Source organism: Camellia sinensis, chromosome 3, assembly GCF_055761805.1.
Source record: "Camellia sinensis isolate YWXY chromosome 3, ASM5576180v1, whole genome shotgun sequence".
Taxonomy (NCBI): domain Eukaryota; kingdom Viridiplantae; phylum Streptophyta; class Magnoliopsida; order Ericales; family Theaceae; genus Camellia; species Camellia sinensis.
Genome location: NC_138963.1, coordinates 14,716,749 through 14,735,936, shown reverse-complemented (window position 1 = coordinate 14,735,936; position 19,188 = coordinate 14,716,749). Strand labels below are relative to the sequence as shown.

Here is a 19,188-nt window from a genome sequence, read left to right as displayed (position 1 = left end):
AATTATTATTATAACTTAAAATGAAAAATTATATATATAGAGAAAAAAATTATATGTACACATGTCTAGAGCCTAGTGTTGTTGTCTGGACTCACGATACTTATCACAAATCTCATTTTAATTATTCAAATAAATTCATTTTGTAAAACCCTTCTTTTATATATTATTTATACAAAAAATAAGTTAATCTAATAATCGTAATATGTTTAATTTATTGCATTTGTTGCAAAAAAAATAAATTATTTGTATTTAAAAACTCATTTATTATATTTTCTTAAAAATAAATGTAATAAATTAAATTATTTATAATTATTAAATCAACTTATCTTTTTTTCTATTGATCATATAATCTAATAATATTTTCTATTAATCATATAATCTAATAATATTAAAAAATGAACCGTGTTCAGATAGTTCTACGGGCCCTGCACAATGCGTGTTACCAATTAGCATACAGTCTTTTCAACTTCACTCAAACCACTTCTCATAAGTCAATTTGTCTCGTGCAATTCAAAGAAAATTCGCTTCTAATCCCAAAACCCATCTCGCTTTCATCTTTCCATCTCTATAAAACCCACCACCACAACACGCTTCACACACCCACAAAAACCCATCATAACATCCATATACATCATCAAATCACTATACCAAAAAACCCACCAAAATTCCTCAAAAATGGGCTCTTGTTTTCGGCAAGATCGACGTCAAAACCCCAAAATTTGAACTCATTCGATCCACAGACAAGTACGAAATCCGCAAATACTCTCCCTCAGTCATAGCCGAGGTCACATACAATCCAACCCAATTCAAAGGCAAGAAAGATGGCAGTTTCATGATACTTGCCAACTATATTGGAGCTCTGGGGAATCCTCAGAACTCCAAGCCGGAGAATATCGCAATGACAGCACCGGTGATAACCCAATCGCCATCACCGGAAAAGATTGCGATGACTGCTCCGGTGGTGATGAAGGGTGGTGGAGGAGAGGGAGAGAGGAAGTTGGTGACTGTGCAATTTATATTGCCATCGAAGTACAAGAAGGCAGAGGAGGCGCCGAGGCCCGTGGATGAGAGGGTGGTGATTAGGGAGGAGGGGGAGAGGAAGTATGGGGTGGTGAAGTTTGGTGGGGCGGCAACGGAGGAGGTGGTGGTAAGGAAGGTGGAGGAGCTGAGGAAGGGGTTGGAGAGAGATGGTTATAGGATGGTTGGGGAGTTCTTACAGGCAGGGCATAATCCACCTTGGACTTTGCCTGTTTTTAGGACTAACGAGGTCACGTTACCTATTGAGATAGGGAAAGTCTATAGTACATTTTGTTTAAAAAATGTATAGTACATAGAAAATCAATGGTTCAGATTGAGCCACATCATTAAAAGTGACCTGGTAAGCATGTCACTTTTTATAGTTATGAGCCAAAATCATATTTGTTCATAACTAGAATCAAATTAATCATAACTTAGTTATGAGCTCTCATCACATATCTCATAACCACATCTCATAATCAGAACCATTTTGTTGACAACCAATATCATATATTTCATAACTACAATCACATATCTCATAACTACATCTCATAACCAATATCCTTTAGCTCATAATCACACCATTTTGATCATAACCAATATCACATATCTCATAACATTAATCACATATCTCATAACTACTACCCATATAACTCATAACCACATCTTATAACCAATCCCCCCTTTGACTCATAACCAACATTACATATCTCATAATCAACACCCTTTTGCTCATAACCACATCACTTTGATCATAACCAATATCACATATCTTATAACTAATAATCACATATCTCATAACCAAACACTCTTTTGACTCATAACTACACCACTTTGCTCATAACCAAAATCACATATCTCATAAACAACAATCATATATCTCATAACCATTACCCACATATCTCATAACCAACACTCTTTGGCTCATAACTAACATCACATATATCATAACCACTAATCACATATCTCATAACACCCTTTGGCTCATAGTCACACCACTTTGATCATAATTAACATCACATATCTCATAACCACATCTCATAACCAGCACCATTTTGTTGATAACCAATATCATATATTTTATAACTACAATCACATATCTCATAACTACATCTCATAACCAATATCCTTTAGCTCATAATCATACCACTTTGATCATAACCAATATCACATATCTCATAACATTAATCACATATCTCATAACTACTACCCATATAACTCATAACCACATCTTATAACCAATCCCCCCTTTGACTCATAACCAACATTACATATCTCATAATCAACACCCTTTTGCTCATAACCACATCACTTTGATCATAACCAATATCACATATCTTATAACTAATAATCACATATCTCATAACCAAACACTCTTTTGACTCATAACTACACCACTTTGCTCATAACCAAAATCACATATCTCATAAACAACAATCATATATCTCATAATCATTACCCACATATCTCATAACCAACACTCTTTGGCTCATAACTAACATCACATATATCATAACCACTAATCACATATCTCATAACACCCTTTAGCTCATAGTCATACCACTTTGATCATAATTAACATCACATATCTCATAACCACATCTCATAACCAGCACCATTTTGTTGATAACCAATATCATATATTTCATAACTACAATCACATATCTCATAACTACATCTCATAACCAATATCCTTTAGCTCATAATCACACCACTTTGATCATAACCAATATCACATATCTCATAACATTAATCCCAGCTGCAGTCGAAAAAAAAAAAAGAAAAAATTTTTTGCAATCGTAATACGTACCGTTGCAAAAAAAAAAGTTTAAAAAATATATATATATATTGTGGCTTTGAGACGGCTTCATATATATATAGTCATAAAATGGTTTAAATAAATGCAACGGTATTTTTCTGTAACCAAAAAAAATAAAAATAAAATAAAAACGACGTCGTCTTACTCTTTTCAACATTTCTCCTTTCACCTATTTTTTCATCTTTCTATCTCTCTGTCTCTGTCTCTCTTCTCTTTCTCTCTCTCACTCATAACTCTTCTCTGTCTGTCTGTCTGTCTGTCTATCTGTCTCTCTCTTTCTCTATGTGTCTCTGTCTCTCTTATCTCTCTTTCTCTCACTCATCACTCTTCTTTGTCTGTCTGTCTCTTTCTTTCTCTCTATGTCTCTGTCTCTCTTCTCTTTCTATCTCTCACTCATCATTCATCACTCTTCTCTGTCTGTCTATCTCTCTTCTCTTTCTCTCTCTCACTCATCATTCATCACTCTTCTCTGTCTGTCTGTCTGTCTCTCTTTCTCTCTGTGTCTCTCGTCCATCTTTCTTCTCTTTATCTCTCTCATCTCTCATCTCTCTCTGTCTCTCTTCTCTTTATCTTTCTCGCTCTCTCGCTCATCTCTCTCTGTCTCTCTCTCTCGTTTATCTCTTTTCGCTCTTTTTCTCTCTCTCTCTCTCTCTCTCTCTCTCTTTGTCTATATCTTTTCATCTATTTTTTTATCTTCCTTCCTTTCTCTCTTCTCTTTCTCTCTCTCACTCATCACTCTTCTATGTCTGTCTGTCTATCTATCTGTCTCTCTGTGTGTCTCTTACTCATCTATCTCTTCTCTCATCTCTTTTCTCTCTCTGTCTCTTTCGCTCATCTCTCTTCTCTTTATCTCTCTCGCTCATCTCTCTTCTCTCTATCTTTCTCTCTGTCTCTCTCGTTCATCTCTCTTCTCTTTATGTCTCTCTCGCTCATCTCTCTTCTCTCTATCTCTCTCGTTCATCTCTCTTCTCTCTATGTCTCTTTTTTGTCTCTCACTCTCTATCTCTTTTTCTTTCTCTCTCTCTCTCTTTCTCTCCCACTGTGTTTGCGTTGTTCAGTCTCTCACTCCCGTTTTCTCTGTTTGCGTTGTTCTCTCTCTCTCTCTCTCTCCCACTGTGTTTGCGTTCTTTCTCTCTCTCTCTCTCTCTCGCTCATCACTTTATCTCTCTCTCTCTCCTCTATCTGTCTTTCACTCATTTATCTCTCTCACCACCCATCTCCTCTACCACCTTCACCACTACTACAAACGCTATTCCACCACCACCACTACTTCCACTGTCGCCACTTCACCTCTACGACTACCATTACTACTGCCATCGCCACCACTTCATTACCACCACTACCACTACTGCCACTACTACTACCATTACCTCTTCTTCACCCCTGTCACTCCATTTACACTACCACTACCACAACTTCACTACTAATCTCTTTCACCATCACCATCACCATCACTATCACCATCACCATCATTTCTTATCCACCATCTTCACCACTATTGCCGCTCCCTTTCCTCTACCACAAAAAATTAGTTCATGATTTTTAGTAACACAAAAAAAAAAAATAGGCCGCAGAAAAATATTTTTCATTGACTACAAAAAATTAACTTTTATTTTAGTGAAAAATATTTTTCACTAAAATATTACCCCTACTTCTACCAAATAAATAATAATAATATTTTTTTTAAAAAAAATCATTAACTACAAAAAAATATATTTTTTAACAAAAAATAAATTTTTTTGATGACGACAACCCCCGCCGCAAAAAAAAATAAAAATTAAACGACGTTATTTTATTATTTAAATTTCATTTGTGACTAAAAAAAATATATTTTTTTTTATTTTTTATTCCCGCCCCTCTTTTTTTTTTCCATCCCCCCCACCCCCCCCAAAAAAAAAAATCTCCAATCTCAAACCCAAAAATCCCTAATCTCTTCTTACCCCTCTCTCTCTCTCTCTCTCTCTCTCTCTCTCTCTCTCTCGATCGACGTCGAGCGGCGGAGGAGCAGCGTCGGAGCAGCAGCAGCGTCAGCCTCCTCAACTTTACACCTACATTTTTAATTCCTAATAGGCAATTACAACATGCCCATGCAACTTCTGTGAGGGGATTCTTGAATCCAGTGAGTATTCTAACAGTTATAGTATTCAAAAATTCATTACTCATATGCTTAGTTACACTGTTTTCACTATAACAAAAGTAACCTATGGTGATGAAAAGTAGTGAAGAAAATAAATTTCGTCACTAAATAAGAACAATTTGTGACGAATTACAAAATTTTGTCACATATAATAAAAAAATAAAAATAATAGGTAACGAAATTTATTTGCGTCAATAAATACTTCTTTTTAGGTGAGAAAAAATTAAGTTTCGTCATTGAAGCCTTTTCCGCCAAATTTTTTTGGTGGCGCCAAAATTTTGAGACTTTTGGTGAGAAAAAAATTTGTCACTAATTATAAAATTATTAGTGAGGAATATATTTTCGTCACCAATAATTTTACATTTTGTTTTTAAAAAAAACTTGATTTTAAATATTTTAAGATTATTTGGTGAGAAATATATTTTCGTTACTAATAATTTTTAATATTTTGAGACCTTTTACTGAGGAAATTATTTTGTCACTAATTTTGGATGGAAAATTTTGACAAATTGGGCAGTAATGAAAAAAAAAATACTCTACTAATTTTATTTTATTTTTTTTGTGTGTGTTTATCAGTTTCCTCTTATCTCTCTCTCTCACTACAACAAATTATAATTTTAACGATTAAAAAAATTCATAAAACACACATTTATTTTTTAGCAGGAATACTTTCACATTACCCGTCCAATTTATGAATTATGATTTATTTTTATTTTTTTTCATATTTTTCCATGTCTTTACATAAACCTAAAATTAAAGCACTAAAAAAATTCTGATTTACCCGTCCAATTTATGAATTATGAATTATTTTTATTTTTTTTGATATTTTTCCATGTCTTTACATAAACCCAAAATTAAAGCACTAAAAAAATTCTGATTTGGGTTAGTGCCTAAATTGTTTTCAACTCCTTGGTTAGAACTTTGTGCCCTAATAATCTGTCCATAGTTCTTTCACAAAGCTGTAGCAGAGAACAACATGAGCTCATCCTCCACCGTGAGGACGGTTCATCCTCCACACCGTGAGTTCATCCTGCACCGACATCAAGCTACAGCACCACCGTGAGTTCCAGGTCAGTTTGTTGTCTCTGTTTCTCTTTCTCTACCCCTCTCTCTCTCTTCTGGTCTCTGGGTTTCTCATTCTCTACCCTCACTCTGTTTTCGGACGTGTTTCTGTAAATGGAATTCATTGTTAAGATGAGATTAAAGTCATTCCATTCGTTAGTTCTAACATCTCCAAAACTTCTCTACTTTAAAGGGTTCCATGAACAACTTGAATGATTTTACTTTGGGAAAAAAAATATAGAAAACAGAATGATTAACATGTTATGTATTTTGATTATGATATTCATATTCTACCCAATATAATCATTGAAATGAATGAATTGTTGGTGATTCTACACACACACAGAGTAAAGTCTCATGCTTCTGATTTTAGGTCTGCTAGGTGTTTGATAAAATGCCATAATGGCTAGTTTTTTCTTTATTGTTTTGTTCACGTTTTTTTTTTTTTTAAAGGAGCAGTAGGATTGGATAATTATAAAATCATATTAATCTTCCCCCCCCCTTTCTCCAATCACAAAGTTATTGTAAGGATAATGACTAATAAATGACAATGATGCCCTTGTTTTGCATTTCACATCCTTGGTTCTTGTAATGAATGATAAATGATAATGATGTCCCTGCTAGACATGGTCTAAATTCATGCCAGAATTGCTCATTTGCTAAGTAATAGAAATTCCCTTTCTTTTGTTAGATGTCCTGTATTTTAATGCATTATCTTGTGTTGATTCCATATATATATATATATATATATATATACACTTGAAATTTGGCTTGTGTGAAATCTGATGTGTTGGTAATTGAATTTTGTAACCATGTAACTGATATGAGACTAATTTTTTATTTGCTTATTGAAATCTGTTTATTTTTCTAACAATTACTCTTGTGGTGGCTTGATTTTCCTATGAGAAACAAAATTAAAGTGGTTTGGATGTATTACCTTTAGCAATTTTCTGGGAATTGTATAAACTGAGAAATGAATGGATATTTTGATGTTACTGTATAAACCCATTCAACATACCCTATTTGCTTATTGGACTTTTGTTCTGCAACCCAACTTTGAAGAATCATGATTTGAGGCACCATACTAGGAACATAGATTACTATTAATTCAAATAATTTGTTAAACAAAAGAAGTGTTTGTGCTATAATCAGTTGAGAGATTACTAAAATAGGTCCATGAGATATATACCTTTTAGTTTAGGGCTACTTTTCCTTTCTTTTCTTTCTTCCCCCCTCACCTTGCATTTTGAGTTGTCTATGACTCTTTTCTGTTGGATTGATTGTTTAAATTTTGCCTTCTCAACCCTGATTTGACTAAGAACCAAACCCATTTAAGATAGTTCATCTAAATGGTTAGGCCTCCATAATCCAGGCCATAAATTTGTTGGACCTTCGGTGTAGTGTTCATAATCTCGACCTTCTTTAAATTTTTAGCATGTTCTCTTTTGGGATTGGTTAGAATTATCTATTTGTTTTGGTTTTTGAGGGAATTGTAGAGAACTATACAAGAATTGAAGTAATAAATATGTTGGGCAATTTGTGAGCTCACCTATGTCATTAATCTGGCACTATCACCATATTGGTATTTCATGTTCATAAGGATCTGACAGATTCTTACATGTTGTCTGTGTAAAAGACACTAAGCACACCAACCCTATAAACCCCATATATACATGGTCAAAAAAATAAGAGGCAAATAAACAAACAATTACCTTGCAGACCACAGACCCCTTGCCCATTTCCCCTGACTAATTGCATCTTTCAACTCATTATATGAGTTCACATCCACAACGTTACTGCAGAAGAATTATAAATGTGTTAAGGGTATTATCCGGGCAATATACCAAAATTCAACAGATACAAAGCAAGGAAAACAAACTATCAAACACAGCAGAAAGGAAAGGATTTGGTGAACAAATTCAAATGACTAAAAGATGGGAAGCAAGAATACAAACTGTCCAATACAAAGAAGAGAGGCAAGCAGTCAGTGTACCACGCTTAAGGAAACACAATTTTGACTTCAAAACTCGTATGTGCTGACTACATATATCCATTATGTAATCAAGCAAGTATATGATCCAATCTAACTAGATCTAAAGCTAGCAATAACTTCAAGTTTACAAGTAAGCATAAAGATTCTAACATAACACTTGAGGTATTTAAAATCTGTTAAAGCAGGAAAAGGAAAAAAGAAAAAAGATAAATGGACATTATGTGAAAACAACAAACAGAGAAATATACAAATTATGACTTAAAAGGAGAAGAAAGAGGAAGCCACCTTATTGGTAGACAGAAAGTATTAGAATACCTTGCTGAAGTACCGGTGAAGCAGGATCTCCTTTAGCAAACCAGACATGCCATAAAAATATAATAAACTTGACATCACCTAGAGATTAGATGTAAAATGGATTTAGTACTAGAAACCTTCACCTGGATTTTTTTACAGCAATAGACTTCCCTAATAGTGGAAAAATGTTTGGGTAAAGCATGCTTCCACTCCACACATTTTTACATGAAGATTGGGTTTTTATGTATTGTATTTGGTGCGACGTATGATTTGCTTGTTATTGAAAGTTATAGTCAATAAAAATCCTAGAAATGAGCCCATGATGAGCAAGACTCTAAACCATTTACAGCTAAGAAGGGAACACTAACAAGATCAACCCCACCCTAGTTGAAACCCAAAGGCCCTCAACACAGCCATAACAATGATGCAAATTGCAGTAGGCCATTTTTAAAAATATTATTTATATGTAGGAAAAAGAAAATTGGTAAGAGGGTAACAGGGGAAAGGGAAGTAGTTCTAACAAAACGACTCGAACCGGACATCACACTTGATATAATTAAAAAAAAAAAAAAAAAAACACCTTATCCATTAGACGAACAATTATAGATCATTTATAATTACCATTTGCTTACAGGTTCTTTCATGCCAATTTGTATCTATGCTCTAGAAATATTTTCTCCAAATTCTTCCCTAGGGTGCAGCCTAACTTCCTCTCATAGATGTTTAAAATAAAAATTAAAATAAAAAACTAATTTATGAAAATTCAAATTTAATCTTGTCCAAAACAATCATCTTTTCCCCAAATTAAGATAAAAATCCAGTCCAACTGGTGGTGAGAGAACCTAGTAGGCAATAGGATTGCCACCACTGTAAATGGACAAATATGAACAGGGATATTAGAACAGGGAGGGGAGGGGGCTAAAATCACATTCCATTATGATGTGAGGGCCTACATGTATGGGGGCTATACTGTCATTGGAATTATAGATTGAGCATTTAAACTTCTTCCTCCAATTTTTTTTTTTAATTTTTAATTTTTATTTTTAAATTGTTGGTGGGGCAAATGGGATGTTGAGGGAGTTACCTTAGCTCGGTGGCCTAATGTTTCACAAAAAAATATATATATATATTAAAAATTCTTATTGTCCAAAGTCCCAATTGTTCAAAAACTAGAAAGATAAGCTCAAATTTTGATTTTTTAGATAAAGTCTCAAAAAATCATGGGCTGCTAGCCTGCTACCATCTGTAACTTCCTATTGTAATTTCAAAATTAACCAAATTTGTTATGCAAATGCAGAAGGTGAAATCACTTTAGCAGTTACATAAGCAAATAATCAACATGAAACAATCTCTAGGGGAAGTGATATGGAAGGGGCTAGTTTGGAGCTTTGGTATATAATCTATATTTTCATTTTCTTTCTTTCTTCCGAATTGGAATTTCCTACAGAAGACAAAACCCAAAAGTTGTGACTTATTAGTGAGACATGGGTTGAAAAGAAAAGAATAAAAGTCTCCTATTTTAGATGATCCACATTCCCCAAAACACAATTATAGTACATTGAAAATGCTGTCAAGTAAAGAGCAAACATATATTTGATTCTAACACTAGCAATAACAAAATCAAGAAACAAGACTTGATCTGTTTTGCTTATTATTCATCCTTGTCAGAGGCATAATAAAGTAAACATAATATTTATTCTAAAAGGAGATTAAACAACAAACCATTTCTTGATTTCAATCTTTTAATCCATAAAAAGTAATGACACTTAACAGGAAGAGCATGGGATCTAATATAAAAAATTATATTGACAAATAAACTAATTAAATAATGATTGCAACTGCTAATCAATGAAAAGTTTAATTGATTAATAAAGTAACAGTCATGCTGTGTTAAAAGAAAAATGAATATATATATATATATATATATAAGAAAATGAAAGATATCCCTAAAGTCTCTAGATGATTGAGAGCATTTACCAATGACGATAAGTGCTCAGAAGAAACGACAAAAGTTGATGAAAATAGATAAAACTCTGCTGCCACATTCAGATTACAAATAACAAAAAAATAATTCAAAAACATTAACATTAACATACACTACTAATCAAAAACATAAATAATAAAAAAAAATCCTAAATAATTATAGATCTGAACAAAAACTTACAGAGAGAGATCTGAACGAAAACTTACAGATCTGAACGAAAGCAATCAATCGATCAAATTCAGAGGGAGAGAGTGTGTTCAATATCGATCAATAGACTAAAAATCAATCGATCGATCGATCGGTCTGTATTCTCTTTAACATAAATTAGTGTGTATATATATATATATATCACATAGATCAAAGATCGTAGATACAGATATGTGTTCGTATATAAACAAAATCAAAAAAATCAGAGAATGAGACTCACAAAATTAATCTTCAAATCGGACTGATCGAGAGCTTTGAGCCAAGATGGAGAGAGGTGGATAGAGAGATCGTAAATCAGAGCCTACGATGCTCGATCTAGTTTCACCATAAGAAAGAGGAGTGATGAAGAGACAGAACCCTAGATCTATCTTGGGACTCTGAGAAATGAACAAAATGAAAAAAGCGTGGGCCTTAAAAAAGGGGATATATGTTAGTAAGTAGGACGCGTGTTTTTTAAAATGAGTTATCTGCAAAGTATTTTAAAAATCTTTGAAACGGCGTTTTTCAAAAAACGCCGTAACAAAAACGTGGTTATAGGCCAATTTTCTTGTAGTGAGATGGCACTTGTGCATATTTACATGTGTGCAAATCTAAGAAATGGCATGCAGTTCTATGTATTTAATGCCCAATTTGATGTTGGCGAGCCTCTTCTAGTGCTCCTTCAACAAGCTCTTTGATTCATACTCTTTATCTTCTTGCATACCATTTCTCTTCAACCTGCTTTCACAAAACATATAATGACCAAATATTGTTTTGATCACTCGTCTTTTGAAAATCTAGTTCGAAGACATGCATTTAATAAGGAAAAAAAAATAACAAAAGAAAGGTCTAGTCACTCATCACTATTACTCCTTTTTTTTACTAAATAAAATTGCCAGGAAAAAAATTCAAATAAGAAAAAGCAAACCAAAGAAGAAATGAAATAAGATTCAATGAATAAAATTCAACAAATGCTTCTCCAAATTAAACTCAGGAGTCAAAACTCCATTTTACATCACTTGTGAGTCAAGATTTCACACTTGAACTTAAAAAAAAAGCTATTTTTTATTTGTTTCTTGGGTGATGGAGCCAAGGTTGATATACTAATTTGTATGCAAACAATTACACAAAAGCTAAATTTGTTCAATAAGAATTGAGAATATGTAAATTTCATACGAAAGGAAATTACAACAATAGTTAAAATTTCAAGTTGACCGGGTTCCTTACCCCCAACTCTCCCATACTTCCAATCCATTTTGTCCATGTATACAAGAGACTAATCAATAATAAGTAACACAATTGGTGGATGGAATATTTTAGTGTATATAGTAGACTAACCAATTAGCTAGCTTCCGATACACATGTTTGACAAATTAATAATAAAAAATATTGCTAAATGTTAAAGTTGGGATGCAAAATACAATTTTCTATGTGGAATCAATTTAGAATTAAAGTAATAAACTTTAAGCATTTGGGAAGAAATAAAACCAATAAATGTTATTTTTCTTAGCAATACCTATTAAATTAAATTGATGAGGTCCAGTAATGCTCTATAGCAACAAAAATCAATGTGGTTGTTGTGTACCTAATGGGTGATGATACATAGTTGTGTTTCTTATGAAACATACAATTGCAGGGAGAAGCTAATCGAAAAAAAGCATTCAAACCTCATATCCATAAAGATAACCCAAAGCATCATGATTCATGAACTTTCAAAGGGTATTACCTAGATTTTCACATGTTACTTAATCAGTAGCAACAGTTTAATAACATCAAAGACAATTCTACATTATTCGTTCACATTGCAACTACTATAAAATTCACCAAAGCCCCATAAAAAAAAAAAAAATTTAAATAAATTCTCTCACTAAGAACCCCAGGATGGCCTTGAGCACAACCAGAAGAATTTAGCCTATACACTAAAGATTTAGAGGAACTGAGAATAACCACCAACATAGAGGAACTAACACAATGGAGCCATATAATCTTTAAGCAATTCTAGAATATATGTACATCTACCTGCCATTATTGAGCCAATAGAGGAACTAACTTGTGAATGACCCTTATTCAATTGCAGGGAAAAGGTTTGTGAATGACAATTTGATATAATTAATTTATATATAAAAAAATCAGATATAATTAAAATAGCAAATGGAATAAAAAAAATCTACCTCAATATCTTACCATATTGTGACCAGAAGTAACTGGATGAATTTCCTGCAAGAGACTGTCTTTAATTTTAAAAGCATTTGGTTTAGTGTTCAGTTTTAGAGTAAAATCACAACTAAATTTTAGAATCCAAAACTTGTATACAAAAAAATAAAAAATAACAAAATAAAAAAATAGAAGCCAAGTATGAAGGCGAAGATTAAGATTAGGTACAGGAAAACACACCACCAACCTTGGCCAACTATTATGTTTGCTCTATAATCCCTCTTTAAAATCAGTAACTCTCCTTGGTAGCTTCCTTTGATATTCTAAATCAAGAGTTCAAAACTCAAATCTAAAGGTATGTGATAAAACAAAGTAGACAAACACATTTGAGCAAAAGAAAGTACTATTTAAGTACTATATATATTTTCTGTTAGGCTTATTGTTTCTAGGGTAATTCTTTTAGTGAATAAACATAATGCCCGAGTCAAGTTTCCTCATTGAATCTTAAGAGGACATTTTTTTTTTCCATTCATAGTCGTATGAGTTGACAAAAGCCAGGAGTACTTTGGCAAGAGAGGTCTTGAATCACAAACCCACCTAACCTTGTACTTACCCACCTTGCTAGTATGTGTCCACACATGCAAGCTAGAATAACTATAGAACTCTTGAACAAAAATACTGGGGCTGGTGTGCGTTTATGTCAAGGGGTACTACGACATTCTTATCTCTATCATCAACATGGAGACATGGGACAATGGAAAACTTAAAGCACCCATACAAATTTTAAAGCAAATATAAGCTTAGAAAAGCCATCCATTTAAAAAGAAAGTTTTAAATTAAAATTAGCTCCCATGGAACACTTTCACATGGCAAGCCATGATGAACAACCTTCAATTGCGAGAGAGAGAGAGAAAACTATACCAAAGTGAATAAGATTATGACAAACATAGCAGCTAAGGAAAAATTATATGTTCACCGTTAAAAAGTAAACAGAAACAATAGTACCTATCAATTTGTTTTCTTCTTAAAAAGTAACTAGCACAACAATGTATGCGTTTTTTTTCTCTAGAAAGATAGTTATTAAGTAACAAAATATATAAATAAAGCACGATTAGAATGTACCATACAACATTGATTGCTTGGAGATTTCGGGAAATCCAGAAGGCACATTTCAAAAAAAGGCCATATGCTTTCAACGTTCAATGCATACAAAATACTATTTTAAAATGGAATCCAAAAGGTTTTGACTAAAAATTAAAATAAAACATTTCTACAACTTACACTAGAATGTTGAATTGGAGCACAAATTCCCATTAGTCCACATCCAAGATGCTCTATACCATCTTCAAATAATTGGACTATGTTATAAGTCAATTTTTACCTTGTTCTTTCAATAATCAAACAATAGCAACATGTTTTCTATAAGAAAAAAGTACAAAATCTGCAATAGCACAAATGAATAGAACATGCAAGTGATGCAGACATATTTTCCAAAACCATAATTAAATTTTTTCTTCTTGCCATACCTATTGAAAGGTTTTAATTTGCAATCACTGCCAAACTTCCAAAGCATGGGTAAGTTCTGTCAATGGCCTATTGGCATAATTGATGAGTCATAGGTACTAACATTTCAATAAGAATAGTTGAAAACAAAAGAAATAACAAATGGCATACTACCACAAAAGTTGCTATTTAAAAGCAACTTTAACTTAGAAGTCAAGAGAGAAGGTCAAATAATGTTTCCCTGAAGAGTAGGTAACACAAAACCATTTACTAAGGGCTATTAGTCTTGGGTCCTCCAGGTACCACTCCTCATTTCCCCATTATGCTACCTAATTAGACACTGCAGATTCACTGTAAATCTAAAATTGGTAAAAAAAAAATTAATACAAGAGATATAATTACTAATTTATTAAATATATGATTTCAAGGTCTAAAAATTGATACAAACAATCAAGAAAACTAGTGGGTATAAGGGTAGATTATATGTATGCATATATACATACCTATATGCATATGATATGTTATCTCTATGTGTGTATATATATAAACAATGCCCAAATAGTACACATTAACATTTGTTGGGGAAGGAAAAGATTGGATACACACCTAACCTTTGACATAGTACACAGAGTGGCTACCTCGAGACTTAAACTCATAACTTCAAGGTTATTAGGCTAAGATTTTTACCATTGAACCAATGGTCACCCCTGTGTGTGTGCGCTCGCATACATATATATATATGTATATCTTAAATATGCAAATATGAGAAAGTAACATTTCTCATAGGAAAGTAAGTTTCCAGTAAACCAAAAAATGGGTAAACAAGAAGTATTATCATTGAATCTGTAAACAATGTTCAAGATTATCATTATCAAAGGGTTCAATAAAATCACAATACACATACACACAACGAAATGATTTTCTAGATAATAATTTTTGAAGAATTCATCAAGAAAATTGGTTGCACCTGTCTTCAACTAGCCTAAGTTGAAAGAAAAGAATTCATCAAAAAAAAATTATTCATATTTTTTGGAAAATTTTGATAAAACTCTAATTTGAACAAGAGTGTTAAGATGAGTTGGGTTTTCCCATATCACACTAATCTTGCACACAACTTTCAAATCCAAAATTTCATATCAGGAAGTACTAAACAATCCAAGAAGGCTCTTTTGATTCCAACATATTAATCAAAAACTCAAACAAGGTCTACAATTTCTTACATATCTATTGGTTTTCATAACAAAATCATATGATCAAAACAAGACCCAGATAAATTATTCTATCAAACAACGCCATTCAAGCTTGATCCACAGATCATTTTAAGATAAGTAAATACACTAATTAGATTATATTATTTTATTATAAATTTTCTTTTACACATTATTATGTTAAAATTAGTGTTTGTTTAATATGTCTAGATTTTTTATTTTACTTGTGTCTAATAAAAATTTGGATCTGCCAAACTTTAAAAAAAACTAAAACTTAAAAGTAATTTTGTAGCTTAAAAACAGAGAAAATTTATTTTATATAAAAATTTACATTGTAAAAAAAACTGGTTTAGATTTTTCTCTTTAGGTGCACTTTTAGATTTTCTCAAAAAAGCTTGAGCTGGGTCACCTGTGTGTTTAATCAGCATGTAGACGTATAATGCTATAGCAAAGAGAAAGCAATTAAACAAATGCCAATATGATTGAGAACCGTTGTTAATTTTGAATGTGAACAAAACTTAATATCATCAGCTATTCACTTTTTAGGGTTAGGGTTTTGAAATCAAAGCCCTATCTTGGGTGGTTACAGATGTTAATTTTGACTGAGAACAAACCTTAATATTAGATATTCAATAAGGGTTAGGGTTTTGAAATCAAAGCCCCAACGGCACAGCTATCTTAAGTAGCTGTAAATAGGAACATACCTGACCTACAGAAGAGAGCTCTTGTAAATTTTCAATTCGACTAGAAGGGAAAATATTTGCTGACAAACCCATGGTGGAGATGGGAACAGAGTGATGGCTTGTGAAGAAGATTTCAACAACGGTGGCGTGGATCGCCGACGGGGCTGGTGGTCTTTGGCCATCGCGGAAGCTTCGGCTATGGTGGAAGAGAAGAGAAAGGTGAAGAGCAAGAGAGAGAGGCCAATCGTTCTTCGCTCGCTATGGTGGAAGAGAAGAGAAAGTTGAAGAATGGTGGCCCCGACGCTTGACCGTTGGACTTCAACAATCGCTGCAGCTTCGGCTATGGTGGAAGAGAGGAGGGAGGAGAAGAGGAGCAAGAGCACGAACCAGACAAGAGAGGGAGGCAACTGACTTGGGACTCTTGGAATTCTGATTACTTTGCTTGTTTGGCAACCGGTTACACCGGTTGTCAATTCAAAATTAAATTATTAAATTAATTTAGTTATATGGTAGTTATGAGATAATAGGGTATATATAAATAACTAAATATAACTAAGTTATGAGTTAATATGAGAATAGTTATGATTTATATGATATTAGTTATGATATCAAATCACATAATCCCATAACTGATGTATGGTACATCCAAATGTACCATAGGTAGTGTTTGTAGTAATAATATGAGAAATGTTATTATACAAATAAAAATATCTTACAAATAAGTGAAATATTATTAGATTTCATGTTTTCAAAATGATGTCTCCAATGCAGATAAGTTTGTAAATGAAATTTGCATGAATTTTAACAAAGTCACAATAAATTATAACATGACATACTCAAAATGTGTGATACCACTATCTCTTTATGTCCGTGTATATTCTGTAACTTTCTGTGGTTGAATTTTGAAGTATAAAAGGAGCTGGTCCTGGAGTGAGAGAGGGAGAACAATTAAAATAAAACAACTTTGAACAGAACAGAGTAGAGTAGAGAGCACTGGGCTGGGGTGGAGGCCACACTGCACAACAACACTCACGCATCAAATTCAAGTTTTGCTGTGATTCCAAAGATAGGCAACGCCCGATATCATCAATGTTTTTATTGACTGTGATGAGAGCAATTAATTACATTTTCATTGCATTCTCTTAGCAGAGTGACATCATTAGTGATGTCTTATTGATACAAGGTACCTGATTGATTTATATTTACAAAGCCAACTCAATACGTGTAAGATTGAGGATGTAATCAGTTCAGTATTTAAATAAAAAATTATACTAAATTGATAATATCGATTTTATTATTTTGAACAGTGATATAGATCGTTTCTCTCATCAAATTACATTGAACTGATTGAAACAGTTCAATTTGATACAGTTTAATCGATTTAGGATCTTTGGAATTTGAGCCACCACTTTTAAATATAATCACTAATCTATATAAAAATATTAAATTAGTTATTTATCTACCATTTCAAACATATCCAATCCATTCATTTGATAATTACTTTTCAATTCCTAAATTAACAAAAATAAAAACAAAACAAAAACTTTAAAAATACTAAAATTTCAAGAATTAGTTAGAATTAAAATTATATATAATAAGAATTTACAAATGTATGTTATAAAGATGATAAAATTAATTAATTAAGATTAATAATTTATTACACTTATGAATATCATTATATTATTAGATTATATATATATATATATATTATAAATACAATATATGTTAAAATGATCAACAAATCAATCTAGTTCGGTATACAAAATGCTTGAACCAATACCTAACCAAGAACAGAAAAAATCAAATTTAAAAACGCACAATTTTTGTTAAAAAAACAAATCAAATATAACTAATTTGATTCGATTCAATCAGTTTGATTGATTTTTCTTACATCCCTAATTAAGATTCCCGTCAAAAAAAAAAAAAATACTCCATTAAGATTGTGTTTGAGAGTCGTGAATTTAAGTTAAAATTTTAAAAAGTTTAAAATTAGATTTATATTTGATTCATATTTTTCTTTATTTTTTAAATTACTATCCAAATCATAATCCGATAGGGTAATTTATATGAAAATTGGGCCGAGCTGGGTAATGGGCCGTTATGGGCCACAGTACAAAGGGCTGAATAAAAAAAGCCATAAAGTTACTCCGGTCCAAAAGAGGCTTAAAGTTACTCCGGTCCCAAAGGGCTTACGGTAAGCTCAGTCGTCACACATGAAGTTATCCCGGTCGGGACCACGGTGTTGGTTATCCCAGTCGAGACATACCATGGTTAGCACCAGGAGAAACCGGGTAAGAGCAGTGAATGGAAAAGCTAAGCTAAGGTTAGCTCGGTCTAGTCTGCGGCTTAGCATAACCATGCTTACCTCGGTCATATTGGAGTCCGACCGTGGTAAAACCATCTCACTTGGTTTAAGTAGTGAGGAGGGTGTTGAAGGATAAACATTATCTTTCAGGAGTATGACTCCTAGGAGGACTCTACATAGAGGAGTAAGAGTCCTATTAGGATTATGCCACGCAGAACCTATAAAAGCTCACAACATCACCTATGGAGAGGTAACACAACTTTGATTATCGAATACACAGAGCTTTTGTCTATTTGTCTGTTTTACTGACTTAGGCATCGGAGAGGTATCCAGCACACACCCGCCGGCTAGCTCACGTTTGTATTTTCAGGGGATAAAGCGACGTCGTACAGAGGAGCGCAGACTTGATCAACAGGATTACACGGGAAGGATATTTCGTGCCCGTACAATTGGCGCTGTCTATGGGAAGATCAGACTAGAACAAAACCTCTTGATCAAGCTTTTCCTCTTTAGAAGTAATGGCGCACAACAAAGATTTGCCGCAGTCCGCCATCGATGGACAAACACCAGAGGGGGGTGCAAGGCACGAAGGCCTACCTTCTATCCCTCCCATGGCGGACTTGGAACCACAGCGACAAAATCTCAGGAGGGATGCAAGGAGGAGGAGGCAGACTAACAGCCCCTGTCACTCTCGTTCACGAAGTCCTGACAGACAAAGGCGAAGGATTGATCCTCAAGTTCTGGAGGACCGCATGAAGGAGCAAGATGAATTAATAAGGAAGATGGCGGCGGACATGGAGGCCATGAATCGCCAGATCAAGGGAAAAGGGGTGGCGACAGGAG

The 19,188-nt window shown here is 33.3% G+C and overlaps 1 protein-coding gene and 1 long non-coding RNA gene across 2 annotated transcripts; one reads left to right on the top strand and one right to left on the bottom strand.

Moving 5' to 3' along the window:
• Positions 1-619: 619 nt before the first annotated feature.
• Positions 620-1,455, top strand: LOC114269488 (heme-binding-like protein At3g10130, chloroplastic; the record flags this gene model as incomplete). The annotated part of the gene is made up of 1 exon (XM_028210822.2): positions 620-1,455. A coding segment is annotated over one exon (708 nt), but the record flags the coding sequence as incomplete, so codon positions are not given.
• Positions 1,456-7,945: 6,490 nt separating this feature from the next.
• Positions 7,946-16,488, bottom strand: LOC145822343 (uncharacterized). The gene is made up of 3 exons (XR_014363458.1): positions 16,062-16,488; positions 10,734-11,230; positions 7,946-8,421 (listed from the first exon to the last, which is right to left on the bottom strand). It is a non-coding gene; the product is annotated as an uncharacterized LOC145822343 (long non-coding RNA).
• Between the last annotated feature and the right edge of the window lie 2,700 nt (positions 16,489-19,188).